General features: G+C 34.6%; 1 protein-coding gene and 1 non-coding gene across 3 annotated transcripts; both read right to left on the minus strand.

Annotated features, from left to right (window-relative positions):
- LOC149006717 (myb-related protein 306-like) lies at window positions 1-1,713 on the minus strand. 2 transcript variants are annotated; one of them, XM_089165573.1, is made up of 3 exons: window positions 1,386-1,713; window positions 1,049-1,178; window positions 1-937 (listed from the first exon to the last, which is right to left on the minus strand). In XM_089165573.1, the coding sequence occupies exons 1-3, from the start codon at window positions 1,516-1,518 to the stop codon at window positions 244-246; spliced, it is 957 nt and encodes a 318-aa protein (XP_089021699.1). In that variant the 5' UTR covers window positions 1,519-1,713; the 3' UTR covers window positions 1-243. The 2 variants fall into 2 exon arrangements, with proteins under 2 accessions (XP_089021699.1, XP_089021700.1); XM_089165574.1 differs by having other exon boundaries at window positions 1,406-1,515.
- An 8,166-nt stretch (window positions 1,714-9,879) lies between these two features.
- On the minus strand, window positions 9,880-9,960 carry TRNAL-CAG (transfer RNA leucine (anticodon CAG)). Its single transcript has one exon. It is a non-coding gene; the product is annotated as a tRNA-Leu (tRNA).
- Between the last annotated feature and the right edge of the window lie 3,611 nt (window positions 9,961-13,571).

The following is a 13,571-nucleotide window of genomic DNA, read 5'->3' on the forward strand; positions in this document are numbered from 1 at the left end:
TCTAAGCATGTCACGAAAGATTTTATTTAGAAGTAACAGATTAAACATAATTAATTCATGAAGATGTTACTGTAATTTACAATTATCTGAATGAAAGGACGAATTCTGCTCTCTATTAGGTCACAAAGCAATTTGATCAATCAGTTTTAAGGTCTAGACTCTAGACTAGAAAAGAAAACAAAGGATAAAACAAACAAATACGAAAATTGCAAGCTATGTATCTCAAAAAAAGAAAGAAACACTTCAGAACAACCCAGCAGTATCACGCAGAGACGCCTCCATTAGATCCTCTTCATGATCATGAGCAGCACCTTCACCCAACAGCCATTTCTCAAGCAAAGAAAGAGGGGCTTCGCTTCCAACAACTGGTTTAGTTTCATATTGGAAGAAATTGATCGAATCATCCAGAGACACGGATTGAGAGACATCATCAAACAGTGATTCCAAAGCATCATCAGGTGATACGACATCATTGTTTGCTGCACTTGGAGTACCCTGGCTAGAAGTAGAACCAGTTCCACCAACGTTGTTGCAGGAATTGTGAGTGGTCTCTGAGGTAGTTTTAGAGGATTTTGGGGAATTTTTCATCCACCCTTCAAGCAATCTTGATATATTCTCAGTGCTTGATGCGTATGTTGGTGTTTGAGTTGATTTCATGAGAGAGTAATAGCCATTAGAGGCTTTCAAGTCACACAAACTGCTTGAATTCTCATCCAAGGACAAAGCCTCACATAGAGCTTGTCTAGCCATGTGTATGTCAGTTTGAAGCCTTCTCTCCCACTGACCTTTGGAGATCTGAGAGCCTGAAACCCCATCTCTGTTTTTGCCATCAAGGCCCGTCTGAAGCTTCTTAAGCTTCTTTTTCAAATGGGTATTCCAGTAATTCTTGATATCATTATCTGTTCTTTGAGGAAGGTATGAAGCTATGGCAGCCCATCTGCACCGAAATCAGCACTTTCCCATTAGGAGAGATCACACCCAAAAAAAAAAAGAAAAGAAAAGAAAAGAAAGAAGGAGGAAGATTGATGATGATACACGATGGTATTACCTATTCCCCAGAAGAGCTTGAAGGTGGATGATCATCTTTTCTTCATGATCAGTGAAGTTTCCACGTTTGATCCCTGGCCTTAGGTAGTTAGTCCATCTAAGCCTGCAACTCTTGCTGCATCTAAGCAAACCTGACAAAACCCAAAAGAAGAAAACACAGGTAAGTAACACTAGATCTGAAGAAAGCAGTAAATCCAACAGTGTGCTATAGATGATCTTTTCAGATCCTCTAGACTATTAAATGGGTTGCTTAGATGATCTGATCAACCCATACCGAAACATAATAAACCAAACTTGGAACAAGAAAGATGGAACACTTAGAAAATAAAAATTTGTACCTGTGTTGAAAGGAACAGACCTCCAATTCGCAGGACCATGTTCTTGGATATAAGAAACCAAGACGATATCTTCTTCAGGAGTCCAAGGCCCTTTCTTTACAGCAACTTTATCACAACAAGGTGGTCGACCCATATCACTTGGTAGTTTTTCTTTCTCTGAAGTGCTTTCAGAAGAGCTTTTCCTTCTTCTCTTGCTGTTTTCGTCTGCTAGCTTCTTTCTCTTTGGAACTACACTGGATCTTTCTTCTTCGTTCTTTCTTAGATAAGCCTGAGACAAGCGTCCAAGACAAAGGTATCTTGGTCCCTATATATAGAAGTGACTAATGAGTCATGAAACGCTGACCCCAGAAGAGCAAATGATCGAGGTTCCCCAAGAGTCAAAAAGAGGACAGCAAGCGCATTTACTCATGGGTTTGCAAAAGACAGCAGAGCTGAGGAGCTGAGGCCCCCTCTCTCTCTTCTGTTAACAAAACCGCGTGGCATTCAATGTGTCTGCACCGGCGAAACCCTAATTTTTTACTTACATCAGTATTTACTTCTTTCAGGCTTCCAGGGCCGCTATGATCTATTCGGTGGTGAATCTACCATGTTGTGTCAAGTGGATCTGTGACGTGATAACTCTAACCATTAGATTTTTAAAGAATACCAGAGCCATCTATCTATTAAACTTGAATCATTTTCCATAATGAACTATTATTAGGAAAAGAAGAAAGAGAAACTAACTAGAGGGTAGAGACTTTTATTCAGTTGTTCATAATGGAACTCGTCGTTGGAACTAGCTTCCATCAAGTAGTTGTTTTCTCGGAATTTAAACCCTAAAAACTTGTGAAGCGTGAAGCTTTAAATCATAATGTTTTTGATAATAGAGTGAGTTGTAAATGTATAATTAGCTTTCTTCGATTTGCATTAGCAATTAAACACTGGCCATCGTCTCAAAGCTTTTATCACTAACAGAAGCCATGCATATATTTATTATTTATTATAAAAAAACAAAGAAAGGGCCGTGTTTACAGTCGGGATTCAAATATTAGAATCAACATAGACAAATTATGGAGTTATAATTTATAAAATTAGAGTTTGATGTGAAATGAAAAAGAAATCTTAAAAAAATTTGTGATTTTGTGAGGAAAAATAGGGAATTCTGTTTCAGAACAAAAAACAAGATCTGATTCGAATCGAGTTTTGATCAGTAACCAAACAGGCCCTAAGAGAAGCCATGTATGTACACCTTGGGAACCAATAACGGGAGAAAGAATGCTGAGGGGTTCATGCTTTAAGGATGGTCCCTAATGAAGTGACTCTGAAATGGTAAAAAAATTAAAGCATATAATAGAAGATTCACTACAATTTTTGTAATTTGTATTTAGAATTGTGACATTTGATAGTTAATTATCCAACTGTCACAATTAAAACCCAACTAAGAATTGAATTTAAGAATTTCGCCTCTCCTCTTTTCTTGATTCTTAATTTTACGAATTTATTAAATATAATTCTTAAATCATGTTCTAATTATGAATAACTAACTGTCATATGTCACAATTTTATATACAAATTACAAAAATTGCAAAGGGTGGGACTTATAGATGATGTGAATAATTTTTTACATTTATCTATATATCTTACCATAGTTGTATATCCCTTGCCAAACTAAATTCGTTACTCATTTTTTTCAGTAAAATATTTGGCTATTCTTGAGAACTAATAATACTTCCTCAAGTGACTTGAAAGAAGAGAAAAAATGAACTTTTTCTTTGAAAAAAATATATAGAGTGATTCATAGATGAAGCATAATTTAACCAAAGGTGGTTTTAATTATTGAAAAAACTCATGGGGATGGAATAGTCAAGTTGAGAAGGCATGATCAAGTAAGGGGTGAATTCGACTCTTCAACCGTTAGGGCTATTCATACTGAAGTTTTTATTGTTGTTCACTGATTTTGATTAAAGTTAAATAATTCTCATTCAATACTAGTAGACTATACAAATGTATATTATTAATTCCCAAATACCATTAAAAGTAAAAGTAATTAAAGTCATTAGTGACTTTAAATTAGAATTTACTTTAGATTGGGTTTACCTTTTAGATTTTCACCAAAAATTTCTTGACAATCTCAAAATATTGTTTAAAAAATTCAACTCCTTTATCCTCCCATGTAATGTAATACATCGATAATATTCTATGTATTCCTACTACTAATTAATTAGATTTCTATTGTTACATTTCTCTTACATGTAAAATTGATTCAAAACTTTTTCATCTTATCATATCAATATATTGTTATGCCTAGCGACATCAATGGGTCGAGTGAGATCAAGCTAATAAACAAAATCCTACCCTTGGAACTTAAATCCTAAACTTACATTTACCCACCCAGCCAGGGTTTGAGAACCCAAACTTAAATATTACCTAGTTAGGATTCTACTAAGCCCGTCACCCTGATTTACCCTAATATGATCAAGTTAGCCCTAATTTACCCTGACTCAGCCCTAATTTTCACCTTAAAAACAAAACAATAAACATGAGTGAGTGACAACAAGGAGTTTTAAGCTCTTAGTTTCTTAGTTATACAACATCTTTGCTGGTTTCTTTTGTTTGATTTACTAGTTTTAGACGATAAGAGAGGTTTCACCTTATAATAAATAAATTTCTTTTTTACCAAAAAAAGTGTAGGAAAGGACCAAAGTTGGCCTGAGGGTTAAACTCTGAACTCTTAAGTGTGAAAGCACAAGGGCTTACTTAGTTTATCCATCATGTTGAATTCATGTCGGTTATACTTAATTTCCAAGTCTCCTGAGCTTGTATATGCAAGTGTGAAATGGAGAATATGAACACTTGTAAGGAATGCTGCATAAATTGCCAAGTGCTAGAAAGACAAGTAAGTTAGATTACTTTCACAAGAAGTCAGCTATGCACTTTTGTTTTCTATTATTTGTTATGGCTTTTAGTGCTGGTTTTGCCGGCACCGCCATACATCTTTTCTTGCTCTAGTGACTAGTGAGTGAGGGAACTCCATTTTCATTTGTGCTTATTTTTCATAAGGTCTATGGACCGGGTGGGTATGGTCCCTTTATTCATTCAATACTGAAAATGATAGCAATATAAAACAAAACCAGTTAATGCCTAAAGGAAAAACTGAGAAATTTGCCACCCCACAATGCATTTTCGCATGTTTGGTATCTATCTAGCTAGCTACCTTTTTTTCTTTGAAACTAAAAGCATTTGTCTCCCTTGAATCCATCTATGGAATAGAATCGAAAACAAGAATGCACAATAGATATACATATATGAAATCTGAAAGAATTAATTAATTTGTAATTTTTCCTATGTTACGTGGTTTATTTTGAATTTTTTGGTTTTCTTGGTTCATAAGGGATGGAAGATACCTTACATCTCAATCAATTAATCAGTGACTTGCGAATGCATTTCTACCATATAAGTTCATGGACTACCCCTCCACTCGAAGGTCATTTAATATAAAAGGTATCTTCCATCCTTTATTAGGGTCCATTTCTTAGGTCTACGTACTTCCTTTGGGAGGGGAAAGAAGAAGAAAAAATCGAAAGATACAAGCTTCTAAATTCCATTAGAACACGTATCCATATATTTGGAAGTGACCAATCAAAATGAGCTGTAACACATCCATCAACTAATCAATGCCAGAACCAGATTGTCCCTAATTCTTAAATAAGTTGGGTTCTCTCTTTAAATTATTCTCAGTTCACTCCCCCTTAAAGACTCAAATTGCAAACAAAACTGAAGTACACAAGGCTAATAGTAATGTTAGAACTAGTATAAGTCCTAATAAATAGGTCTCTTAGTAGTATTTCTCCCATGACTAGTTGTAACTCTCGATTTCTTTAAGTACACTAAGTATACCCTAGCAATAGCACTGTTTGGAAATAGAACTTAAGAAGACTATTTTTTTGTTTTTTGGGTAACCAACTGAACAAGACTTATGAGACTGTGATGGAAGAGACAACGGGAATCCTTGGTTTAAAGACTCGGAGAGAAATGCTCTCATTATCAGCTGAGAGGATTTTTCAAATGAGAATGAGAGTTTGGAGATGATACTTCCAAGAAGGATGAGAACCCTGAGAAGTGACAACTCCACACCATATACAGGGTGAAGGTTGGACCAGTGACCACCATCCATTGTGTGGTGTGAAATCATCGTTTTCTCTTTAAGGAACAAGTGATTGCAATGACCCCGATGAATGACTTGGTATAAGCAAAACTTCACCCCTAACCCCTTGGGACATCGAAGTTTTACCTTCTATGTGGAAATGTTGGATTTTTGCTAATTAAGTCATCCATCCGGGTCATTGCAATTATATTTCTTTCTTTTCTTCTTTTTTTTTTTTTTTTTTTTTTTTTTTTTTTTTGGGTTATCATCAAATGAGGCGAATGGACAAGAAAAGGATGTTGGAGGAGGAGACGTGAAAAGATGTGAAGGAACGGAAGTTCAAACTTAAAACATTTTTAGCCTTACTGCCTTTTAAGAGTTATGGGATGGTATTTTATTTTGATTAGTATAGCCCCAAATCAAGAACCTTCTATTTTTAATTTTCTCCTTTCTCATATGCTGGTGAAGTATTGTTTATGAAAAAAAGATGGTACCGTGCTACATGGACCACAACCTCTAGACAAAAAAAATTAATTTTTTAGCTTTATAGTATGTTTATGATCTTGCCCCTTTTGTTCTAACCACAAGGCTTTTTATCACACAAAAAAAAAATTGAGCATACTTCTCTATGACGCTTGACTATTATTTATTTTATGTTATCTTTTTAAAACAACAAATGCCGACTATTAATTGTAATATACGGAAAACTGTTGTCTTGGATTACGAACAAAATTTCTCAAACTGAGAGGGTAAGCTTTTTTAATTTATGAGATAGGCCAACCTCAAGCTCAATTCCTCTCTGATTGTTCTTAAATGAATTGAATCGACATGAGTACGTACGCACTGGTCCTATGACATTCGTTACCTTTAATTGCCTTTATCATTTTCCTTGATTGGCTTTATTTTTACTCTTTGAACTTATGAAAAAAATACAAATATAAATAGATATTAACCCAAAAATAAGTTAAGAATTTAACAATAATTTTTTCTCAATTTCTTTTCAAGTTGAGGGATAGCTCGAACAAGATAAATATTTATCTAGGCCCGTTCTTAGTCCTGATTTAAGGTCATAATATAATATTTGGATCATCACCTCCTTTTAAGATAGAAATCTTGGGGCTGCCAAACTTGCTGTATTGTATGGATGAAAAACATTAAAAATGACATCCACATTTAAGGCATTCATGTGGCACCATGTGATGGTCAGAGATGTAGAGTAACAATCAAAGTGATGATCCTTCCATTGATTGGACCTGTGAGAAACTCTTCCTTGCTCGTGGCATACCACTTTACAGATCTATCAATCTATGTACCTCTACCAACTTCACATGAGAAGAAAAGAAAAAACTCTTCTTCTTCCACCACTTTTTGTATTCAATTCTCTATGTGGGCTTTTCATTCCACCTATCCCATAAAAATTGGATACATTGCTGTCAAAATAATATCATGAAATCAACGATAATTAATGAGAAGATGTGATCTCTCACTATTTTTGAACCACACAATAAATATTAAAAATAAAATTTTACTAAACTCCACGTACCTTTTATTTTATGGTTCAAAATTTTTAAAGGAACACAGTATTCTTCTTTGACAAAGAGTTGATTTGGACTCTTCAAAGAGTCGTTTAAGAAAAATATTATGTTCCCTAGCGACTTGAGTAGTTTTGATCTAAAAAAATTATTCTTCTTCGTCATGTACTAAAATTTGTATGTTTTAATTAGATTAGATCACTCACATCCTAATTATCTCGTAAGATTGCACACTAAACTAAAAACCCAAGTTCCCATTAAGCACCACATCTTAATTAAGGAGATTTTTGTTATGTAATACAAGTGAAAATGGCAATTCAAAGCAAAAAGTGATTTTAAAGAAAGATTATCCACCATTACAAAGAGATCTCATGGTCTGAGAAGGATGGGTCATTGACATTAACTTAGCCTTTCATAATTAATGATTGATCATGACCTTACTGTTAGTCATAATCATATTTAATGCGACCACCTCTTAGGTGCTTGTGTTATCCATGTTTGTTTAGCCAACAAATTTGGTATTGTACTTTTTTGCATTTATTTTGCAATTTCACTAAGTATGATCAGTTAAATCAACTCTTATTGTTATATTAGTAATTTTTCCTTTTTTTCTTTTTTTGGCAATCTAGTGGAGCAGAAATTTAAGAATGAGCATTGATGTTAATGTTTCACTCTAAAAAATGTTTCTTTAGAAGATAAGGGTCGGGTTTGGATTTTGTGTTTGATTGTCTTATTATAAGAGAGAAAGACAATAGCTTAACAAAGTATTATCTCCTATAAAATAATATGATATGATGAATTTAAACCATTCAAATTAAATGATAGTTCTTGAAGAAACTTATCTTTTGCTATGTTACCTTGAGTTGATGGATGTCTTTCTCTTTGCGTACTTTTAATTTAGAATTTGTTTTCTCTCTCTCTTTTTTAAATTTTCTAACTATTTTCATAGAATAAATTATGATCTTGGAATTTTGCACAATTTATAATGACCATGTCTTTCTCCACTAAGTCATCTATATCAAATGGTCATAATGCTCTCCTTACAAATTTACACTTGTTTCAAAGAGGTGGTTGTTATACTCCTTTGTGTCTTTATTGCAAATGTGTCCATGAATCAATTGTTCATATTTTATTTCATTGTCATTTTGTAAAACTTTGTTGGAAGGTCTCTCCCCTTAGGTTGGATATAGATATTTTTCATCACCATGACATTGTGAACTGGTGGAACTTTATTGAATCTCTTTTTCAGCCTATTGGAAATTTAAATTGGGTGCATACTATTTGGAGTGTAGTAGCAGCTTGGTTAATTTGGAAGGCTATGAATGTTTATTTGTTTGAAGGACGTGAACCCAACATAAATACTTTTATTTGGTCTCTAAATGGTCTGCTACAAGATGTTAGTGGATCCTCATATGTTGATTGTTTCCTCAGGCGTATTATTTAGTGAAGTGTATCCACGAATGACAGACATTGATGATATCAATTTTTTTCATGTTTTTTTAGATGGTTCATGGGATACAACAACTTCTCATAGTGGTCGTGGAGAGATTATTAAAACATCCTCTGGGTCTTTTATAGTTGCTCGTATGAAAGCAGGTTGGGCTCTATCTGCATCGCAGGCGGAGCTGTAAGCAATGTATGACATCCTTCAGATTGCTTTTACTATAGGGGTAAAGAATATCAAGTTTTTTTTTCCTGATTGTCGGGCCGTGGTCTCCAGTTTACATGATGCACCTAGTGCTTTGGATTGGAATTGGTTCAAATTTTGTTCAACTCATTAAGAACTTTTTGTTGGGGTTTAACACTTGTGTAGTAGTACATCTATCGAGAGCAAACAATGTTTCTACCGATTTGTGAGCTAGAGGTGCTCGTTATTTGGGTATTTCTAAAGTTTGGTGGATGCAGCAGCCACTACAAGGCCTTGATCCTTTGTACTTTATTCCTACTAGAAGGATTTCTCCAGACTTGTTTCTTTGAATGAATATCTTTTTCTGTGTGTGGTCAAAAAAGAGATAATTTCAACCCTAAACAATAGTACCTTGCGATGACATTTGCCATATCATATTACCATTACCACAAATAATTGGCCCCTAATGACTGAGTTGAAGTGTTGATGTCCTAAGGCTGGCCTCTCTTTTTCACATCACTTTATGTTTTGAATCTTCCATAAGCTATCAGACTCTTGATGAGAAGAAAAGAGAATGAGAACAAGAGAGACAGTGAAGTAGTTTTCATGTGTTAACTTCACCAATGATAAAGATTACAATGACAACTTGATTTCACAAGAACTAAGATTTTTCTTCTCACCCATTAGCCAATTTTCACCTTTCTAACCTTGGAACGTTGGTAGGCAAACTGAAAGAGGTGGGGGGGGGTCTATTTGAATTTGTTGTCGACAGAGTTAGTTATGTTTATGTTAATGACAAGCAGCAGGAATCAATGAATGAGCATTCACCGAATGGTAGGTGTTTTCAGACACTCGTTCTTCAATGGTCGCCATCTTATGATGACCAGTAGATCATGAAGTTCAAGTGTACAACACCAGCAGGTTTTTTAGAAAACCCTCTCATATACTCTCTCTCTCTCTCTCTCTCATTCATGAATCATATATATATGTATATAATTTCACTACTTGTGAGAGTTCTGGCTACAATTTGCCGTTTAAATGCTATGCCCTGGAGATCTGGTTATTCAATTTATTGGGTTTGCAACTTGGTCGGTTATCTACTCCGACAATATTATCTACTTTTTGGAAGGAGAAAAAAACCAAAATAAAAAGACACCAAAAATTTGGACGAAAAAAAAACCTAAAATGTCGAAAAGAAATTTCAAAAAGAAATGTCAAGAATGGGATTCGAACCCATGCCCTTTCGGACCAGTACCTGAAACTGGCGCCTTAGACCAACTCGGCCATCTTGACTCGATACGTAAATGTCCGCTTCAAAATTAAATAATCGTTTACTTTAAAAGTAAATATTTAATCTTGTAGATGTCCAGCTCCTTGACCGTCTCCACGTAGCCTATGCATGAGAAATTAGGTTTTACCGTTTTAGATAGCCCCCAACTGTAATATTGGGCTGGGCATTTGAGCCCAAAACCTTGACTTCATGTTTTGATTTTCACAATCCTAGCCCTTACAGGCCTTAGCCCACCCAGCTTTTATGGAAACTATTCACTTTTTTACTAGTGACAATGGGTCGGGTTCGGGTTGGGTCAGCCTAGTGACACCAAGGAGATTTGAACTCTTGATCTCTTCCTTATGAAGTGTTAATCTTTGTTAAATGAGCTAATCATCTCTTGTTGTGGTTGATAAAATGCTTGGTTATATTATTCAAACTAAATTTATGTAGAATTCTAGTTTAACTAAATAAACAGAGGTTGGGTACTACCGAGCCATTTCAGGTTGACCCAACGACTAAACCCGAATCTTACCCGACCCTGATCAGGTCTACTTATTTTGTAAATCAATTTATTCAGGTTAAAATTAGGGCTAGGCTTAGAGAAAATTTGGGTGGAAAGGTTTTTATTGACACCCTTAAATTGGATCTTTTATTGATTAGTCGACATCAATCAATCACTCAAACTCTTTCTTTCAGCCATGCAATCAAATTAAATGATCTAAACAATTTTCCATGAGTTAGAAGTGAAAAGTACAGTAGGAGGGGATACTAAGAAAGGAAAATTATGGAAAGTTAGGATATATATATATATATATGGGAGGTGTGGAACGATGGAGTTTTGAATCAAAGAACTTTGTAGTTTTTTTTTTTTCCGGACAAAGACGGGGCTAAACAACCCAAAGGAACAAACAGAAAACTTAACTTAAACAAGACTCTCTATCCACCATGAGAATTCCTTCTAACCCAGCTGGAGGATTTGGGAAGAAAGCCCATGGGTCTAAGGGACAAAGTTGCACCCTAGACATCCAATCAGCAGCTTTGTTTGCTTCTATACCAAGATGAACAAACATCACCCTTCCATTAACGCTTGAAAAGGTTTTTATTTCCTCAATGAGGCGAACAATACTCCCTTATGCATGCTTACAAGAGTCGAGGAGAGCAACAGCTTCCTTAGAATCAGATTCGACTACGACCATACACTTACATAAAAAACGACTACGATCATACTAGAAGCACATTACGTCTACATTCGACTTCACTTGCATCAGAAAGGCTTTACCTACTCTCCGGTGTGAAAAGTGATTTTTTTATTTATTTCCTAATTAAAAAAACAGATGCTTTCCCTTTCACTACAAACAGCTGCATCTTTGTATTTGAGGAAATTTTCAGCAATACCTTTTGAGTTAGCCTTTTAAAATTAGTGTCGCCCCTTGAGTTATCCAATTTATTAATATGATCCCCTATAGGTGAAAATATTTAAAAAACACCTCATTACCGTTAAGAAATCATAATTAAGTGCTTGAATAACTTTAAAAAAAAAAAAAAAAAAAAAAAAAAAAATCCATGCTAGACTTGTTTCTTCATTTTCCTCTACCATCTATGATTTCTTCCTATTTGAATCCTAAATTATCATAAAGTTTAAAAGATGTGTGGTTCACGGATTGTATTCTTAAACTTAAGATGTTAAGACAGTATCAAAAATAAATATATAAAAACTAACTAAGACTAATGGTGCAACTTGTAAATAATAAAGAGTCACCCTAGAGGGTGAGACTGAAAATTATCCCCTATATTTAAGAACAAATTTTTGGCTTAACTCATACTAGTCAAACTTTGGTTTTCTCAACTTTATTTTACGCAGACACTTCATTAAAAAATTTAAAACAACTTTTTGGTAGAACATTAGAAAATTCAAATACCTTTCTTAATGAAAATAATGTTTCGTGGAAAATAATTTTATATTAACATTTCTTTGGTAATGAAATTTTATATTAACATTGACACATAGAATACATATACTTCAACGGACCATTGATTTTGATTTATAATTATTATTGATCTTGTAGTAAAGGAAAGAATATTTTGCATCACTTGAAAGCATTTTTCCAACAAACATCACCATTTATCATTTTTCTTTTCTTTTTTCTTTCGGGTTTTACAAGAGTTGGTCCCAGAATTTCCATTTTAGAGGGAGAAAGAGAGCTAGGCCGTCGATTTAAAATTAAAAAAAAATTAAAAAAAAGTATTTATGTGAAAATGTTTCTTTCGAGAGAGGGAAAGAGAGAACATTCAACATTCAAATTTTTATTTAACTTTTTTAGAAAATTACGTTTTCTTACCTTATGAATTTAAGTTGCCTTGGACTATAGGTCTAAAATATTGTCATCTATGTGGAAGCTTTAATATCACTACTAATGGAATGGCAAGACGTCTACGACGTGGGAAAATCTATCATTTTTCTATCCAGATCCCCCTTTGAAAAGTGCAAAGATCCAAATGACAAACAACCAGCAATTTTAGTAGTTTAGTCCTCTGGATTCTCAAAACCAGTTTATATAACCAACAAAAAAAAATTAGAACTATAATGTCAATACAATGTTACAAATTGCAATCCCAAGCCCAACCCTATATATTCTAATCTAAACTCAATCCCGCCCTGACTCTTATTCAGGGCCAATGATTATTGTCTATGACCCTAAGTGCTATAGGGCCAAGTCAAGTCTATTTCCGCCCTAATTGGCTTTGATTGGCCATATCCTTGGACTTAGCCCTGATTGGCCCTCTACTTGGCCCTATCACTGGTCTTGATTGACCTTATCCTTGTCCCTAGTCCTAATTCATTGAGATCAAGCACCAGAGACAAAATTAGGATTATAATTAGGGCCAAAATCAGGGCAAAAATCAGGGATGGGTTAAGATAGGCCTAACGGGTCAAAGAGAAATACAAGCCTACCTTAGAATTTTTTCGCCCTAACCTGCCCTCAGGGTCAAAATCTTGAGGCCAAGCCTTATTTGGGCTGAAGGCAGGGTTAGAGGCGGGTAAAGACCAAACTTGTAACCTAGATCACAATTCTAAATGATTAAAAAAGATGACGAAAAAGGAAAAAAGAAAAAATAAACTAAAGAATAATACGGACAATTGGGATTTTTTTTTTCCCTTGATGTTTCTTTCTCCTTCCTTTAATTAAACTAATTAAGAAAATTGCATGATTATCCAAAAATAGGTTTGAGCCAAATTGCCCATTCAGTATTTCTTTAGCCAAGTTTTCAAGAGAAAAAATCATATTAAAAAAACTACCTAACAGAGTGGCCCTCCTTCACCCAGAGGTGGTTTCAGTTTTATTTTGGTAGAACCAGAGGTGGTTTCAGTTGCGAGAAGGCTTACTTACCTGTGGAAGACCTACAGCTTGGTATAGTCATCATTGATTGAAGCCATTGAGTGTTTTTTTTGGTGATTCAGTAGAGTTTTTCTATTTTTTTAATCAACAGAGGTAAGAATTGGGTGGTTTCTCCCATTCCACGTTACTAAATGTGTGTTTTTGATAACTCGACTTTTTGCTTACACTATCTTAAAAGTCGAATCATGTAGTATTTGTAGATATAATATGCTCTAGGTTGATGGTAGGGGTGT

This window comes from Hakea prostrata, chromosome 8 (genome assembly GCF_041222555.1).
Source record: "Hakea prostrata isolate BN-2017 chromosome 8, UWA_Hpros_2, whole genome shotgun sequence".
Lineage (NCBI taxonomy): Eukaryota > Viridiplantae > Streptophyta > Magnoliopsida > Proteales > Proteaceae > Hakea > Hakea prostrata.

Excerpts from the sequence above, each read along its gene's own strand:
- LOC149006717 (XM_089165573.1), bottom strand. The coding sequence starts at position 1,518 with ATGGGTCGACCACCTTGTTGTGATAAAGTTGCTGTAAAGAAAGGGCCT. Across the intron at positions 1,179-1,385 it reads GTCTGTTCCTTTCAACACAG|GTTTGCTTAGATGCAGCAAG; the intron begins GTACAAATTTTT and ends GGGTTTTGTCAG. Across the intron at positions 938-1,048 it reads CAAGCTCTTCTGGGGAATAG|ATGGGCTGCCATAGCTTCAT; the intron begins GTAATACCATCG and ends ATTTCGGTGCAG.